This window comes from Podarcis cretensis (assembly GCF_951804945.1).
Source record: "Podarcis cretensis genome assembly, chromosome: 4".
NCBI lineage: Eukaryota > Metazoa > Chordata > Lepidosauria > Squamata > Lacertidae > Podarcis > Podarcis cretensis.
The window spans coordinates 38,812,469-38,831,675 of NC_137173.1; the positions used below are offsets into that span (position 1 = coordinate 38,812,469).

Here is a 19,207-nt window from a genome sequence, read left to right on the forward strand (position 1 = left end):
TTCCCCACACAGTCTCCTACCGAGTGATGATGACCTCCTGTCTAATTTGTGGCAGTAGAAGAGCAACCTTTCACTGACATACAATGAGAACCGGAGAGCCTGTTTGTGTGTGCATGGCCACAGGAGGGTGGGAGAGCAGGTGGGCCTAAGAGACCAGGGAACTGAAGAGTTTTTTTGTGGGGAGGGATGTAAGAAGTAGAGTCCTTCAAAAATCAGTTTTGCTATGTGTGCTTTTAAATTTGTTCACAACTGACCTGGAATTAGGTTAGGGTAAACAGTGAGGTAGCCAGATTTACTGATGATACCAAAGGGTTCAAGGAAGTTAAGAGAAAAATAAATTGTGAGAAGCCAGAAAAAAGGATATGATTTATGAAAGGATATGATTTATGAAAAGATCTATACTTTGAAGTGCTGAAAAATAGATGGTAGACCTCCAACAGTCGCATTGTTCATTCTTTTAAAAGCAAACTTGATATGAACATTCAATTACAGTAGAAAAAAATGAAAACTTGTTAAAGTTAGGGTTAAATTTTATCCTTTATATAAGGATTTGCTGCAGTCTGACTTTTACTCTTGATCTTCTCAAGAAGCAGATATATGTTCTTATGTTTTATGTACAATACAATATCTAAGTCCATAATGGGACATTATTTGTATGTTTGGTTATTTATTTATTTATTTATTGTTCAAGGTAGCATACATAGGTAAAGGTAAAGGTACCCCTGCCTGTACGGGCCAGTCTTGACAGACTCTGGGGTTGTGCGCCCATCTCACTTAAGAGGCCAGGGGTCAGCGCTGTCCGGAGACACATCCGGGTCACGTGGCCAGCGTGACATCGCTGCTCTGGCCAGAGCCAGAGCCAGAGCCACACACGGAAACGCCGTTTACCTTCCCGCTAGTAAGCGGTCCCTATTTATCTACTTGCACCTGAGGGTGCTTTCGAACTGCTAGGTTGGCAGGCACTGGGACCGAACGACGGGAGCGCACCCCGCCGCAGGGATTCGAACCGCCGACCTTTCGATCGGTAAGCCCTAGGCGCTGAGGCCTTTACCCACAGCGCATAATTCTACCCATTTTATCCTCATAATTCCCCTGTGAGGTAAGTTAAGCTTTAAGTTAGTGAGTGACCAGCCCAAGGACCTCCAGTGATCTTATTGGCTGACTGAGAATTTAAACCCTGGTCTCCCCAGGCCCTAATTTGGCAAACAAACCACTACACCACGCTGGCTATCTTGTTCTAAATATTATAGTCAGCATCCTATACAACATATATCAGCATCTATTGCATTTAACAGAACATCTTCACTTTCAGTTGTTTAAGAGATAAATGTAGTTACTTTGCCCTGAAAACATCCAATCTTACATGTTCAAATTCACGTTAGTCATTAATATTCCAACTTCATAAGCTATATGTTCATTATTTTCTGAGCTTAATGCCTGGCATTTGGATTTTGTACTCCAGTGCATGCAAACCTCTTTTTTTCAAACAGTTGTATTTTGGCAGGTCACACTTTTGCACATTCACAGGTTGCTGGATCAAGCATGGTCTCAGGTACTGACAGACCACGCAGTGTCTTGTGTAAGACTTAGGCTAACTCAAGCTATTTTGGAGGTTATTGGCCTGAGCTGAAGCATTTGACAGTGTCTTATGCCTAAACAAAGCATTAAACGTACAGACATAAATCTATGCCATCTCATAGATGTCACTCTTCTGAAGGTGTGGGTTTATGATTTGTAGCAAGTCAAAGCTGCTTATGGGAGTGCACACCCACTATTGTTTATTGATTTCTACAGTGGCATGGTGATGCCATGCTTGGAAGTGATTTGCACCCAAATGAAGTGTTGAATCATGCATGTTATATCTATATGTAAATTCCTATTGATTATTCACATACATTTTTTTCCTATTGATCAATCGTTCCTATTAAGTTTTGGGTCTTATTTAATTTAGGGTGCTTATTTAATTTAGGCAACAGTTAAGCTATAAGTGTTTGTATTTGAACAGAAGTCATGTGTAATAATGCATGGGTTCTCATTATATGAAGTTTTGAATTTGAAATATGTTAAAGTTAAAGAGGTTGGGACCATGGAAAGTCCTGTATCAGCAGGGATTGAAGGAGAAGACTGAAGGAAAGGAGTTGGCTTGTAAGGAATAGAAAGGAGAAGAGTCTCTGAAGGAAGTTTAAAGGGAAGCAGCTGTTGAAAGCAAATTCCAGACGGGTAGCAGTCTGCTACAACAAAACCAGTCTTGTACACATTTAGAGACAAACAGATTTATTTTGGCATAAAAGGTAAAGGTAAAGGTACCCCTGCCCATACGGGCCAATAGGTTTCATGAAATAAAACTCATCCAATGCACCAGGTGTCATCCTTGGTTGGCAGATATACCTGGGTAGAAAGAAAAATAATAATCAACAGTGGGGCCGAAAAGCCATGAAGGAAGGTCGAGGGAGGGGTACTGTACATAGACTTACTTTCCTCTATTCTTCCCACTCCTCAATTTATCTGCCGTCTTACTGGGACAGTCTGAGCAGCCCACAAGCTTCAGGTCCCATCATTCCTCTGCCCTCTAGCATCTAATTCTGATGTGACCTTGAAAGAGGGAGGGACTAAAGGAAGAAGAGGAAGCCACCAAGCCCCTTCCATTGCCACAGCTTTGGCTAGTTTTGCATGCCTTGGCCTGGGATCATGAAAAAACTCAACAGCCACTCCCTCAACAATGCTCCCTGTCTCTCTAGTGTGGACAGAAGGTCCTCTGATTGCCTACTCAGGCCCATGGTGTGCTGCAAATAAATTCTGTTGACTGGATTGGTATACTGTAGAACAGGTGTGGGATGGAAGAGGAGGAGGAGGAGGAAGAGGAGGAAAAAGCTCCCTGACATCACCCTGATCAAAAGGCAACCTGATTTTCAAGACAACAATTTCAGCATGTTTCCAGATTTCCCCCTTTTCTTTTTTTCTTTTTAGCCTGGTGATACTTCTGTTTCGGAAAATGATAGAAACTAATTAAATCTTTTTCACCTCCTTCATACAGGATCAGAGAACTTTATTCACTCCTTTTTAAACATCATTACTCTAGATCAGGGGTTTCCAAACTGTGGTCCATATAAGAAAAAGTAGCAATTAAAATATGATTGGAAATTATACAGCATTTAGCACAGTGCATTACAGTTGCTACAACAAGCGGGGGGGGGGGGGAGAGAGATCATGAAGTTGTCTACCAAGACACTCAGCAATTTTCAAGTAGTCCGTTGGAAGAAAAGTTTGGGAACCACTGTTCAAGATCCCTATGTTCATCTATGTAGTATCCCCATTTTACAAATTCCTCTCCTTTCTCTTGTTCATTTAATGTACTTAATATATGCATAAAGAATTAAACAGTTCACTGATGAAAGTGAGTGAATTATGTTACTTAATGACAAGTGGCATAATAGTAGTAGCATAGACCTAATGTTAGTAGAATTTTTTGAGAAAATTGGTTTGTTATTCAAGCATGTCAAAAAAGGCTATAAATATTATATTATGAAAGTTACTGTTCATGGTATTTTAGGATTTAAGTGAATTATTCAGTGTATAGCCAGCTAAAATTTAATAATAATAATTATTAAAATTACTTAGATTGTATTTCAGTCTTCTAGATTTTGTCTACTAAATTAGCGTACACAGCTAATTATTTATTTGAAGAAGTAGTCTAAACGTTAACAATAACATTTCATGAATAGCCTCCTCCAGTGGGCTATTAGTTTTTAAAATAGTTTTAAAAAATAATTAAATATTCTAAACTGTCTCCTATCCTTTTTTATATCACCTAGAATCCACTTGATAAATGTGAAGTATATTAATACTATTATATTTAGGATCCAAAGAACACTGCTTTATGTATGTCTTAGGGTTTGGGCATGATGAGTAGAATTTTTTTGTTTCCTCTGACATATCCATGGGCCATATCACAAGCAGCTTATGCAACTCAACACAATTTCAAGATCATTGCCATATGAGACTGAAAAGGGACCCACTGTTTGTTATTCACAGCTTCAGGCTGTCTTGGGTACATAGAACAACTTTTGTTTCTTTAAGCAATTTCCCTATCATCCACATACAACAATTTCCAGTACCCAAATGTAGTCTTAAACACATCTTGCATAGTCAACCCTTAACAAACCTGAGCAATACTGATGCCAAGTAAAGATTGTATGTGTTATTTGAGCTTTTAAGTACCCATACCACAACAGAATAAACCTGCAAATTGAGGTGTCAAATATTAGAAGGTTCATTAGGTGCTTTTCGTAGAAACTGAGTGAATCATAGAATTGTAGAGTTGGAAAGGAACCCTGAGGGTCAATTTTGAAATAAGAAACAAATTTCTTATGCTTTGATTTGTTCCACAAGTCCTTTGTTTTTTTTAGAAGGTTCCTATTTTGATTAAAATGTTTCTTTAGTACTAATGAGAATTTTGGAAGCATTGAAGTGCACAACAAACTTTTTGATGCTGCTATCTTTTAAAATCTTGTAACTATCAAATTGAATCCTACCACTACATACATGGTCAGGGGAAATGAAAATAATGATGAACTAACTTCAGCATGCAGCTTATAGTTTTTCATTCTCTAACAAAACTATATATAATACATTATTTCTTTCATTCTTAACTCTGCCTTGGAATATAAGAAAAGGTTGACTTTTCAGCTGATGGCATTGATCCATGTTTGCTCTAAAACAGCATGGAAAAAATTGTTGATGATATTGTTAGAGTAAACTATTTTTTCATACTTCAGTAAGCTGGTCCAGAAGTTAAGTCTGCTCCCTCTACCCAGAGTAATGAAATTAAATGAAGAATGAAAAACTATGTTGAAGTACACTTACTTACTCATCAACTGTGCTTTCTTATCAGCTCTTAACTTAATTTAGTTTGCATTGACATTCTCTGCCTTTTCTGTGTCTTGTGTATCTCTGCTCTTTCATTAGATCCTCCTACTACTACCACTTCACCACCCACGATTCCATGGCTTCCTTCAACTGATGGCATCACAGGTTTAGCAACTCAGCCAAAACTAAAGCTTTTTCCAACATCACCATGGCCAGCAATGCAGGACGACAATTGGGGCACTATCATCGGTAGTGCAGTGGGCGGGGCTCTTTTCCTGATATTTGTATGTGTCTTGGCTGGAGTTATCTTGTATAGGAGAAGGAGGACGTTCCGTGGTGACTACTTCGCTAAGAACTACATTCCACCATCAGATATGCAAAAGGAGTCCCAAATAGATACCCTCCAGGTAGAGGATGTGGATTCTTACCCTGACAGTGTGAAAAAGGAAATAAAACATCCTGTGAACAGTCACATAACTAAAGACTACTTGGGAGAATCTGAAAAAACAGACTGGAACAAAGTAGACACTATTAACAGGTACCAGGACAGGTATGAAAGACCAATGGATTACTATGAAGGTGGAACACTGGGAATGAAATACTTAGGTGAAGAATGTTATGAAGAAAATGAAGATGACTTAGTTTCACATGTAGATGGCTCTGTAATATCTCGAAAGGAGTGGTATGTCTAAAGACCACCTTCAAGTCTTGACTATACATAAAGCTCCTTCATTAGCTGATCACTTTCAAATTGTTTATACTTTTTCTTGAGGAATAGGTTTTTGAAGTTGATTTTCAAGCTTTTTATATTCTAACTTGACAATTGAAATGTAAAAACCTCATTTAAATGTATTGAAGCTGCTTTATTATTTTTTTCGATGCTGTACTACTGTCTTTCACAAGATATGAATTTTAATATAGTGCTTTATTTGGCCTATAGCACAAGATAACCAAGTGCTAAGTGGAAAAAGAAATTGTTATAAAAAGTTTGAAATGAAGCAACTGTCTTTGCTTGTGACTACAAATTTATGATCAAGACTTACCTTGATAGTACTTTTTGATCCATAATTCTAGTAAACAGTAACATGAAACCGATTCAAGTACAGAGCTGATCTAAGGTACACTTTGTTTACAAAAAAATTTATGACATGAAATATTCTGATGGCACAGTTTTTTCAAAGCTTTATTTTTAGGTTTTCTGCACAGAATTTAATACCTCTACATTTTTGAGCCTTGCCATTTAGATACTGTAGTAGGTGGTACCTTTTACAGATGACTTGTTGCACTGAATCTGCTGCAATAGACTTTTCAATGAATAAAGTCTTGCAGCATAACAGGAACTCTATATTTTTACACTGCATTTTATTTCCAAGCACTGGGATGTAAGATTCCAATCACTTCAGTTGTGGTTCCAGACTCATCCTTTCCAGAAGATCTATTAAATGTAATATCGATACAATACAAACAGTTTACCCTACGTAAATGGAAAAAAGTAATGTTCAGGAAATATTAGGTTTCCATAACATTAATTAAGCACAGAGCTACAAATGCATTGAGTTGAAACCCAGATGCAACTTCTGTATTTGAATGAAGATGCATTTTAAGAAATAAACTTTTGGCTTTTCACAGAATTTGATGGTACAAGAAGTATTTGGACTGTCTGAAGAAATGTTGGCTAAAAAGCAGGGAAGCATTAAATGCAGGAGCAAATTTAGACTTTGTAAGCATTTGTCACTATGAAAAGCATGGCATATTTTGAAAGAGAAGGCTGAAACACTTTGGCTTAAACAGAAAATATACTGGCATGGTATATTTCATATGAAGCATTTTGAGACATTTAAGCTGCTTGAAAAGAATTGGAGTAGTGCAGTAAAATTACTATTAAAGTAAATTATTACTTAATAGATGGGAGAAACAAATATATGTAAGGAGGGATTTTCTCTGAAGGACATAGGAAATAGAGGCAACTGTGTTGTTTAAAAATACATCTCACATACAGGCTTTAGAATACCTAGTTGGTTGTGTAGAGAATATAGCACAACCAATAGGAGCCCATCATACTTGCTTAGAAGCAAATGCCATTGAAAATCTTATGTTCAAACATGCTCAAAACTGAAAAGGTAGATGAGTGTTTGCTTCAATAGAAACTTCTTTAAAACATTTGCATATGAAGGATTAGATGAATTTGGTAGCATGTGTACAGACAATATTAATGCTTTTTAGCTTCCCAGTAAAAACCTTGGAAGTAATATGAGCACATTACATAATGACTTGCAGTATTTTAGAGCTTTTCAGTCAGTACAGTATCTGTATTAAGGTGCAGTTTTGACAGCACACTGTGACTTGGTTGCTATGTCTTCAGAAATGTGACTGCAGTTGAGTATAAATACATGAAACAGGTTTTCTACGCGTCTCTATCACATTGATAATTTAAGTGGTAACACTATTTTACTTCACCAAAGTATGTCTTCAATACATTTGGAAGTAAAATTATTAAACCATGCTTGCCTGTGAACTCAAGTGAGTTTCAATAATTGTTTCATGGATCTGATCCATCAATGGCTGAAGTTCTTACTTCAGTTAGCTTTTGATCAGGCCACAAGGTAGCAGGTCCTAATTTGTGCGTGTGGTTTTTTTTTAAAGCTAGCTCATGGTCTTAGGAACATCTCCATTGTAATGCCATACTTTTCTGTAAGCCCTCTAGAAAGCTTTCTTGTAACACTCAAATTTAGAAGCAAGTACCTAATATTTTGTGTTTTCAATATAAATTTGTTAAAATTTGATCAAGAGCTTTACAGTTTAAAATGAAGAGGTTCATACTAGGTTTAAGATGTTCAGTGTTGCAGTGTTTTTACCTAATGTATGTTTGGTGTAAATACAGAATTGATTGTAAGTATGAATAGTTGTGTGAAATAAATCTTTTGTTAAATTAATTTCTTGAATGCAGGTCATATGCACAAATGATGGAAAGGCATATAAAACGTAATAGAGGTTAGATTTGTGGTGAGGAAACAGGTAGACTAGAAAATGAGAGCTGAATACAGAAAAAACTGTTGAATTAGTACTTCTATATAGCATCTGAAATACTTAACTATATTGGTAAAAGTGTTCATAGATTACTTACTAGTCAACATAGCTGTCCTTGATGACAGATTGTATATTTTGTACTCCATAGTCTAGGTAAATTGCAGAAAAAGCTGTAAGGTTACACTTAATTTTTAGCTGCAGAATGACCGCTCCCCGCTTAAAACGGGGGGCGCCCTTTGCGTGGACGCGTGCAGCCCCTAGATCTGGAGCGGCCCCAACAGCATAGGCTTGGCTTTGCCTTCCCCCAGGTGGGATACTTGGAGGTCTCCGCCTACCTCAGTCAGTTGTCCAATCCCACCTGGGGGAAGTGTTGCCAAGGAGACCAGGCCAGGTAGGGGAGGGATTACCTGCCCACACAATAGAGGGAGGATCTTACCTGGGAATCCTCAGTTTGGTCTTCTGTTTTGCTTGAAGTTGCCAAATTATTTTACTCTGTCAACTATGGAGAAAAGTTGATAACGATAAACACAAGACTTGCGTTGGTCTTGCCTTCAGATGACTCTACGCATATAAGAATCCCCAAACAAATAGAATCCATACACAGGACAAATATTGATTGTGCCCAGTGTATTTTGTAGTACTATTTCTCAGCATGTCCAGAAAACATTTGCTGCTGTAGCCACAACATGCCTTTAGTGTTTATATACAAAGTAGCTATCATTGAGATGATCCTTGTTTAAAATCAGATGAGCCAGCACAAGTTGATTTCCAGAATGAATGAAAAACAATTGCAGCGTAGCATAAACCGTTTGAGTTTTGTGAGTTGTATCAGCTGGGAGACAACCTAATACATAGCTATGTATGTATGCTTTGTAATGAAGATTGTATGCTTGTGCGATGAAAGCATATGTGCCTATTTTGTCAATGCTGCTAAATATATGTATACTTTGGTGTAATCATGTTCGTTGGATTAATAGCTTGGGAGTTATTATGCAGTAGCAAACTTCCAGACACTCATTCTTTGCCGGTTGGTTGTTGCGCATTCCATTCTTCCTGAGAAGAACTGATTTTGCAGCTTGCTAATGATTCCCAGGCAGTCTCCCATTCACGCAGTTTTCAGAGTCAATTCTATGTAGCATCAGTAGAATTGCATTGTGTGCCTTCAGACCATTCTTTGGGCTGCTAAGTCAAAGAACTCAGTTGATAGTATTCTGCAGTTTGCAAATTACATCCAGTGTGTAATAAATCACAAGTCCTCATGAATATTGATGTTGAGTGTGAGAAGTACTGATTGTTCAGTTGGGAAATAGATTGGAAAGGGAAGGTGTGTACCAGATAAGGGCAGATCATACTTAATACTCATATTTGCCATGAATGAACAGGCTTTCTTGGGTAGGGGAAATACAGTAATGTGGCCCAAGTGAGCTTAAGTTAGATCCCCTGAAAGCAGTGGCCTTTTTTTTTACTTAGTTTTTGCTTTGGTTAGCCATGGTTTCAATAAAACATTGTCTTATATAGCTTGTCCCTGTATACATTTGTCGATGCAGGTGCGGATCTTTCCTCCAAGATGACAAAAAAAAAAAGCAGTTTGGGGGTAACCAGTATACATTATATGGGAATGAATTAAGAAGTACCCCACCTGTACCTTCTGCTTTGGATTTCATCCTCCACAGCCACATTTTGCAAAAGGAAAAACATAGGGACAAACTATACACCGTGTGTAGTTGAGACATGTATAAGTAATATTTTAGGTGGATTTGGGCCATTGGTATATAGACCTCCGAAGTCTAGACCTTTCCCCCTTGGAAATGATGTCAAAATTCAAAGTAGGCTGTTATATGAACGTTTTTTCCCCATTCTTGCAGCTGTCTAAAGCTTTTCATGGCAGTGTTGCATGTTGGTGAAGCAAAAAGCAGTGCATGCATTCATATATTCTGAGATATCTGAGATATGGTGGAGATAAAAATAATGCTAAAGATATTTTTAAATACTTCTGAAATACTTAAGCAATGATTTGCACATACAGTACAGGTAACACATTTCATTTAACAGAGTAACTGGGCAACTAATTAACTTGCCACTAAAGGGTAACACTCTTATTGACCTACCACTGTGGTCCACTTCTGCTATGATGAGTCAGTTGTGAACATTTCTAATGTACCTGGTACAGTTCCTGGTTTTCAGCATGTCATTGAAAAAAGTTACAGGCCTTCAGATTTTTAGAGATTTTGTTTGTGTTTTAAGTAAAATAAAACAATGTCTACTGATTTCTACAAAAAAAGATACAGCTAGCACATTTGATAGTAAAATTAGATAACTTCAGATATTGTTGTTTTGTCCTATCTCAGGGATATAGAATAAGCAAAGTTGCTTTGGTAAGTATAACTTCAGTAGCTTCTTAAAGTATTAGATAACTATTTCTAAACCAGACGGAACTTTCAGTATAACTGCCATTTATTTTTGTATGTTGTTCCTATGCACAGTCTAAAAACAAATGGTTCTGTTTGTAGATTGAAATACAAAAGTTTGCTATGCTAAAAATTACTTTTCTAGACATTGTTAAAGGCATCTGTCTCAAATACTTAATGCCTTGTGAGTTAAGAATTGAAAATCATTTTCATGTCATCATATTTTGATTCCTCTTTTTTCATCTTTAAAAGTTTAAGACTGTATGTTCAAATTCTGCCTTCAGCAATCATTTTTTAATATTGCATAGCTGTTTATGACCCGCATGCAGTGGAAATGATAAATTGTAGATTCCACAACATGTTTAACTCAGAGGCAGCTAACTTTATTTCTTTTTCCTGAATTTGAGGAGTTTTCATAACATGACTCATTGCTTGAAAATCATAATGCATGCTGAATTACATTTCAGATGTTCCATTTAAGCAGTCGTCATCAGTAGCTGTAGCTGGGGCTGTAATAGGAGCAGTACTTGCTCTCTTTATCATCACCATCTTTGTGACAGTACTACTGACTCCCAGAAAGAAAAGGCCCACTTACATGGACAAAATGTAAGTTTTTTGTTTGTTTCTAAGCTGATATCCTTGCTTTCTAAAAAGCTTGAAGTGTTTACTCTCCCTTTTCTCATGCTATACCATTCTATTCTGCTTTAAGTCACAGTCCCTGTAGTGCTAATACAAAATGTCAGCATACACTACTCAAAAAATATATACCTAGTCTAAGAACTTTACACTAGCACAAATTAAAAATTCTTTGTGTTTCTAATGTGTTTATTTTATTTTTATTTAGAAAGATCTGTAGACTGCTTAATCACAAAACTCTGTAACCAGTATACATTATATACTTATTGAAAAAGCACAGCTAAAATGATGCCATCTGCAGTGATATCAGCAAAGGCTAATTATCTGTTATTTGTAAAGTTTGGCTTTTATGTTTCTGTTGAATATGTTGGTGGTGGGTGGGTGGAACCCGTAAAATAATATTGTTTACCTGCCTCTATTCGTTGTACACCTAGACGTACAATAAAGGTGTTGTTAGGTTTAAAAATCATAGTGCTTCCCTTTTAATTTCTCAATAGTCTCTTACTGGCTATTCAAAATCTAGCATCTTTCTGACTTTCTTTAAAATATTCTATTGGCTTTTAGCTTTAATTAAAAAAGAAAAAAAGAATGAGTCTCGGTTTCCTGCTGAGTAGGTGTGGGTGTGGGAGAGATAAATATGTTGATCTAGAAATCATTCATAGTTCTACCCCAGACTGAACTTAATTCACCTTCAGTTCATCCAGCAATGTTAAGCACTACTTTCAGAGATTTTGTAAACTAGTTCTGTGAACTTCATTCAGCTGACCTGAGGGTCATATTAGATAGCTCATTGAAGATATTGAGTGAGTGTGCTAGCGATCATTAGGAAAGGAATAAAACTACCAATATCCTAATGCCATTATAGAAATCTCTGGTGCGGCTACATCTGGAATACTGTGTACAGTTTGGGTCACCTCACCTCAAAATGCATATTGAAGAGTTGGAAAAGGTTCAGAAAAAGGGCAACCAAATATCAAGGGGATGGAACGATACCCTTATGAGGAAAGATTGCAGCCTTTGGAACTTCTTGGTTAAGAGAAAAGGCGAATAAGAGGTGACATGATAGAAGGTTGTAAAATCAGACATGGCATGGAGAAAGTTGCAAGCGAAAAGCTCCCCCAGTTCCCAAACATAAGACTAGAACTCCTCAACATTCAATGTAGCTGAATGTTGGAAGAGTCAGGACAGGTAAAATAAAGTACTTTTTCCATAGTTAAACTATGGAATTCTCTCCCCCAAGTAGCAGTGATCGCCACCAACCTGGATAGCTTTTAAAGAGAATTATACAAATTCAGGGAGAATAAGGCTGCCAATGACTACTAGCCAAGATGGCTATACTCCAGGGTTGGAGGCAGCAATGCTTCTGGAAACCAGTAACAGGAAATTGCAGGAGGGGAAAGTGCTCTTGTGCAGTCTTCCCAGGTGCATCTGTTTGGTCACTGGGCTAGATGGGCCACTGGACTGATCCAGCAGGGCTGTTCTTATATGATGTGCTCTGTTTCTCTTTATACAGGTAATGCTTGACAAATCTATTGAGTTATTCAAACCAATGCCATTTAAGAATTTATCGCAAGTGGGATACTTGCAATTTTATATTAATGGCATTTCCTATTATATGACCAAGGAAGTTTCCATTTTACTTGTTTACAGCTGTAATCTACACTTGATTCAATTATTTCTCCAATAGTGGTGACTAAACTCCAAGTTTTCCAATGCAGGATTGATCTTCCACCAACACACAAGCCTCCGTCTTCATATGAAGAAAGAGCTCGTTCCTTGTCTCAGAAAGAAATAATTCTTCCAGTAAGTTATTGATGAAGCATACTTCCAAAGTAAAAGGATCTTTTAATGTTGCTTAATACAAATTGATCTATAGAAGATATTCAGTTGACATAAGACATTATTTTGTTACTCAGTTGATATAGTATATTTCTGCCAGCCAGACTTCTAAGTAATTACACTAATCTATTTAATTCCCATATGAGGGTTTAATCAGGTTCTTGAACCTCAAAAGACTGTTATGGGTTTATCCCAAGCTGGAGTCCTCTTTGAGAACGAACCTCAGATTGCATTATATATCTGAGTAAATGTCTGTGTGTCTTGTCAAGTCTGAAGGGTGCACGCTCATGAACTTCATTACATGTCCCTTTTAAAATACTTGGAAGTGAGTGTTGAAGGAATTGCAGGTAGTAAATCTTCTGCAACCCATCCCCACAAGAGTTTTACTAAGACTCATGGCAAGAGTGGCAGCAAATATTTAGGGGTGGGCAGGGGAAGGTGGGAGAAATACTTGTTCAGTCAACTTTATTATTAAAGGTAAAGGTAAAGGGACCCCGGACCGTTAGGTCCAGTCATGGATGACTCTGGAGTTGCAGCGCTCATCTCGCTTTACTGGCCGAGGGAGCTGGTGTATAGCTTCTGGGTTATGTGGCCAGCATGACTAAGCTGCTTCTGGTGAACCAGAACAACGCACGGAAATGCCTTTTACCTTCCCACCGGAGCAGTACCTATTTATCTACTTGCACTTTGATGTGCTTTCAAACTGTTAGGTTGGCAGGAGCAGGGACCGAGCAACAGGAGCTGACCCCGTTGTGCGGATTCAAACTGCTGACCTTCCGATCGGCAAGCCCTAGACTCAGTGGTTTAGACCACAGCGCCACCCGCGTCCCTCAACTTTATTATAAGCCCACACAAAAGTTATTTTAATTTCACCCCCATTCAAAGGAATGCTTACCCACTACCCACTGAAAGTAATGAAGAAGTCTAGGCCACATACTTTGATTCCGCGTAATGCATAATGGATTTCTGTACCACATTAATTGGCTTTTCAGGAGTCCACATTCTGTATTGTTATTTAGCCACCCAAATCTACTGTTAGGTTCTTCTACAGCTATAGAAACCAACAGGATCGGAGGAATGCAGCCACTCCAGAAAAAGCTATAGTTAGCCTTAACAATATGAGGCAGTAATCTTTCTAGCCTACGCAGTCAACGACATGGTCACCATTGCATTCTGACTAAGAAAATCTATCAAAGGCATGCAAGTTTCTGGTCACTGAAGCTTTCAGTATAAGATTGTGTAAATCCTTGTGTTCTCCAACTAGCAGTTGAAGCCCCTGAAATACTGATGTGAAAGAATATTGTGAGCAAAACGAGGTTTGGGGTCAAGCTGCCTGGTTAAAAGTTCTAGACATCATCTAATAGTGACTAAATACAGTCTAGCCAGGCCCCCAGCACACACCATTCAGACGTAATTGTGCAGTATTGTAGAACTGAATAGTGTTTGTTTAGTACACTATGAAGCAAAAAACGTTTGGCTTATATTATAAAATATCAAAGGAAGTAGAATAAACCCAGACAAAATATGACTACCAATCCAGAAAGCAGTATGACTCCATCAGAATCAAGTGATGTTCTAATGTTTGGCTAGCAAATCTCAGAAGAGACTGGCATTGTTAAGCTTTGGCATCCACTTGTAATGAAAGCTGATTGGCTTTGCATTAACTATTGGCTTTGCATTAACTATTGCGAATTCATTGCATCTAAAACTACAGCTAAAATAATTTTGCATATTGGAATCTTTACAGAATGCAAAGCTGCTTCGCTATAGTTGCCCAAAATTATGTAAGGATGAGCTGCAAGCAAGATACTCGTGTTTGCTTTCTGTGTTAAAGATTAAGCCAGTGTTGGGTTGAGGTTGAGGTTGAGGTAGGGGGTTGGTATTCATTTCTGAGGTTTGGAGATAATTTGTGTGCAAGTACCGTAGAACTTAAAAAAAAAAAAAATCCTTCTCAATTCTTCTAAAATCAAAGTGCTTATGAAATTCTATTTGTTTTCTATATTATTTTGTGGAATGATACCAGGTGATAAGAGGACATAAATGCATTCTTACTGTGTACATTGCTGTAGCTGCATGTGATTTTGGTATGAGGCACATTCATACCTATCTTAAGTCAAGATGTTTTCCTTAATTTTTTTTTTAAATATTTAGTGCCTTTCATCAAACTTCCATAGAAACAACAAAATAATACTATGCAAACAGAAAACAATACAGCAGTAACTAAAAGCACAGCAGAGTGATTGTTAATTTCAAACTTCAACTGATACAAAACAAATACTTGACTTTCTGGACAGCCAGCAAGGATGATACTCTTCACTTGGGGCAGAAGTTCTCTTAATACTGGGTTGCCTACAGAAATGGCCCTGCATTGTGGGGAGGCTAGACCTTCCCTACAACATGGATGAATCTGTGGCAGGTCCTCAGCATTAGCTCTTAAGTGTCAGGAAGATCTTGTTTCTTGAAGCATGTAGTGACTGCCCCAACACTGGTCATCACAGCAATCTCAGTAAGTTTGGCACCCAGCAAAAGTCCCGATGTGCAAGTGGACTGGAGTACTGCCACTGTCGTGCCTGCTACTTCTTCACTGGCCACAGCTGGTGCAAACATTTCAACAGCAAAAGATTATGCCATAGATCATCTACTGATGAATCCTTCTGCTCGAAGCACTCCTGAGACATACCACAATGCCTACTCTCAGACCTTCCCCACTTTTCCACATTGATCAGTCTTCTTTGAGTCTTAGGATCCAGATGTTTGCAGTGACTTAGAATCTGCTTCTAGCCTTTCTCCCTTCTAGGCAGCAAACAGTTGCCTGGTGTCCAAAACTGGATGGAATGCAAGGTGCTGTAAGTTTTTATAAACCTGAGTTTTGAATGAGAAGGAGGACATGGAGCCAGAAGAAAAGAAAATACCCTGTTTCTGAATAACAGTTTCATATTTCTGCCTCCAATTCAAAGTGTTGGTTTTGACCTTTAGGGCCCTAGCTTGGATTCAGGGTACTTGGAGGATAGCCACTCCCAACATGTACCTGCCTTAGACAGCACCAGCATCTTCAGAAGCTCTTCTCCAGGTGCCCCAATCAGGTGAAATGTGTCAAATATTTACCAGTGGAAGTGCCTTTTCAGTAGTGGCGCCCCAGTTATGTAATGTCCTCTCCACACTTTGCACAATATCGCAACCTCTCCTGTGCTGAACAGCCTGGTAGTTAGGAGTGGTTCCCAGAATGCTGGATTCCTCACCTCTAACCAAGGGCAAACAAGATAGTATGCATAAACTCAGCCTTCTGCAACTCAGCCTTTCCCCTGAAAAACACTCAAGGAAGAGGTCACGTGGACTGCTGAATCAAGCAGAGGGAGCAGGTGCCACACATTATTCACTGTTGGGTTTTTGCTTCAGATGATCCCTTGGTAAAAAAATTGTCACTACTATATCACTTGGGACGTGGGTGGCGCTGTGGGTTAAACCACAGAGCCTAGGACTTGCCGATCAGAAGGTTGGTGGTTTGAATCCCCGCAACGGGGTGAGCTCCCGTTGCTCGGTCCCTGCTCCTGCCAACCTAGCATTTCGAAAGCATGTCAAAGTGCAAGTAGATAAATAGGTAGCGCTCCAGCGGGAAGGTAAACGGTGTTTCCGTGCGCTGCTCTGGTTCACCAGAAGCAGCTTAGTCATGCTGGCCACGTGACCCGGAAGCTGTACGCCAGCTCCCTCGGCCAATAAAGCGAGATGAGCGCCACAACCCCAGAGTCAGTCATGACTGGACCTAATGGTAGTAAAGTACCTAATGGTACCTTTACTATATCACTTAGTATGGAAGATTATGTCCATATGCAGAATAAATGTGAGCTTAAAGGAAGCTTTTCAACCATTAAATAATACTAAGTTTTGAAGAATACTGTAAAAGGGAGAATAGGCCTTCATTCAATATTTGTTTTTCTTTTACTGAGCTGTCTTAATACTGTTTTAAATTGCATGTTGACAAATATTAATGGTACTGAATGTGCATTGTATTGAAGAAAGTTACAGAAAGTCCATATCATCATACTATAAATTAAGTAATTGTATTTATTTATTATTTAGGATTCCACAGCAATTAATACGTCTAGTTTGAGTATTGTCATTCAAGGACATACCTTTTAAGAAGAAAGCAATATGATGAAGAAGCCAGATAGATTTTTGTATCATACTTTAATCATCTATTTTGTTTTTTTTTAGAAGATGGTAAACTGCAGGCAACTGAGCTACGAAGAAGAAAATTCCTTGGCTCATGATAGCCATCAGCAAATGTGCCCAGCTTTCAAGCAAACAAATTGCAAAGACTGGAGTAGCAAGAAGCATCCAGAGCCAGACAATAGACGAGTGTATATCAATCCCAGGGAACATTATGTTTGACTTCTCACCTGTAAATTGATGATCAAAAGTAATATGACTTTTCTAATAACTGTTTTATATCATATGGATTTCTAGATTATATGATTTAGGTTCAGTGAATGCTTTGCCTTCTCTTATTGTGGAAAAAATGAGGCAAAGGAAATGGGAATCGTAGTAAAACTCAAATTTGTAGAGAACAGTGTTTCTTAATGCTTTACTACAGTAATCTGTCTACCACAGATTTCTGTGTATTTTGAAATTTCTATGTATTTTTATTCAACTTGGGTGGGGGTATAATGGTGAAATTAGAACCAATTTTTCTTAGCTATTCCTCTGAATTGTTTCTACCTAACTAACCCTATAATATTTACTGCTGTGAGTTTGTCCAATCTCCCCCACTCTGCAGCTTCATTGGCTGCTGCTTTTTGGAGTATGGAAAGTTACATTGCAATGACATTGCATCATGTGTTTTGTAATCTTAGATATTACTGGAAGGGAGAAGAGAAGGCATGGGGTCTTGCATTTGGCTACAGCCATGAATGCTTGTAACAGTAAAAACCAAGTGCTCATTTACTGATTCGTTGCCTTATAGGAAATGCCTACTTCATAAATGGACGGTTTTGCTATTGTCCTGGGTTAATGCTAGCCTAAATCGTTACCTTGCCATTTAAAACAGTGGAGCACAAATTTTCAGGATTCACTTTCATACCAGTGATTCTTACCTGAATCAGATTATTTTAGTCATTCGCTTAATCAGGCATACCAGAAGTAAAAATTGGAATATTGAAAAGGTAAAGAGTGACTTCATGTACTACAGAAAGAGAAATAAAAATAACGTAGCAAAAATAATGGATAAGCTGTTTGTTTTTGTTCCATTATTTACATGAGTGTAGAAAACAATTTAACAGGGAACCCAGTTGGATGCAGTTTCTTCTGAATTTCCCATATTTAGTATTTTTAAGCTAATTTCTTTGGCCCAATTATGTGTAATCCCATAGCCATAAAGGGCTCCTACGTTCAGTCTTTTCATTTACATTGCAAGATGCATTGACCAGTTACTGCTTTGTTCTCAAATGTAGTAAAAGGTTGGCTTCACCTAATGTGTCTTATTTAGACCTGCAAACAAGTGGGGAGGTCCTATCATGCTGACAATAACAGGCCAGTGGGAGGTGTAGATAGTTCTACAAGCCTACATTTCATTGGTTTTCATCCTTATTATGCGGAACAATGTTAAAGGTTCCATGGGGTTTATAGAAATGCAAATAGGCCTTTGAACAGAGTTTCAAGTTTATTGCTGAAGGTAAGTAGCAAAATAAATGGCAAGTAACCTTGAAATGCAAATTATGTACTAAGATGTAGCTTTTATGTAAAAAGCCTGGCTAAGTCAATTTGCCTGTACAAAACAAATGCATTTCAGTTCTATATGTAAAGAGGTGTAGCTTGATTTAGGTGCATGTTTGCCTACATGATTTTGTGTTTTGAGCACAGAGCTTAGAAAAATGGATGAGGTATGTATAGGGAGATTAGTGAATTTAGAGCAGACGATAAAGTTTCAATAAAGATGAATTTGATACACTGTTTAAGGTCTTGTGTTGAAACACTAAACACATATTCATATTTTTGTTGCTTAAAAATGTATAAGTGGTTTTGCATTTTAAACACAAACTTTGTTTTTAATACTTATATATGTGCCAATGTCAGTGTGAAGAAATGTGAAAGTAGAAAATTTGCATTGAACTATTCTAAACATGCGTGGGTGGATAGAAGTTGTTTCATTTATTTCTGCATAGTAAGCAAAATAAATTGGACCCAAGCAGGATGAGTGGATTGGGCCTTGGTTTTATGTATGTTCCCACCCCCATATAGAGATTCATTAAGATCCGGTCTAAATCTCTGTGATTTGCCACCTGAGAGGTCTATTTCAAGACTCCCTCCTCACTGGGTCCCCTCTTTCAAATTTAACTGAACGTGTAGGCATGACAGAAAGGAATTTACAGAATTTGCCACTAGGCATTTTTTAAAAAAATATGCAGCAGTATCTGTGGCAAGAACCATGGAAAGTG

The 19,207-nt window shown here is 38.0% G+C and overlaps 1 protein-coding gene across 1 annotated transcript in view; it reads left to right on the top strand.

The window, feature by feature from the left end:
* The window catches only part of NECTIN3 (nectin cell adhesion molecule 3), a 42,965-nt gene extending 24,002 nt beyond the window's left edge, over positions 1 to 18,963 (top strand). Inside the window, exons 6-8 of the mRNA XM_079974439.1 lie at positions 10,769 to 10,907; positions 12,656 to 12,740; positions 16,989 to 18,963. Of these exons, the coding sequence (XP_079830565.1) occupies positions 10,769 to 10,907; positions 12,656 to 12,740; positions 16,989 to 17,165 (401 nt within the window). The 3' untranslated portion in view covers positions 17,166 to 18,963. The remainder of the gene's footprint in view (positions 1 to 10,768; positions 10,908 to 12,655; positions 12,741 to 16,988) is intronic.
* The last annotated feature ends 244 nt before the right edge of the window (positions 18,964 to 19,207 follow it).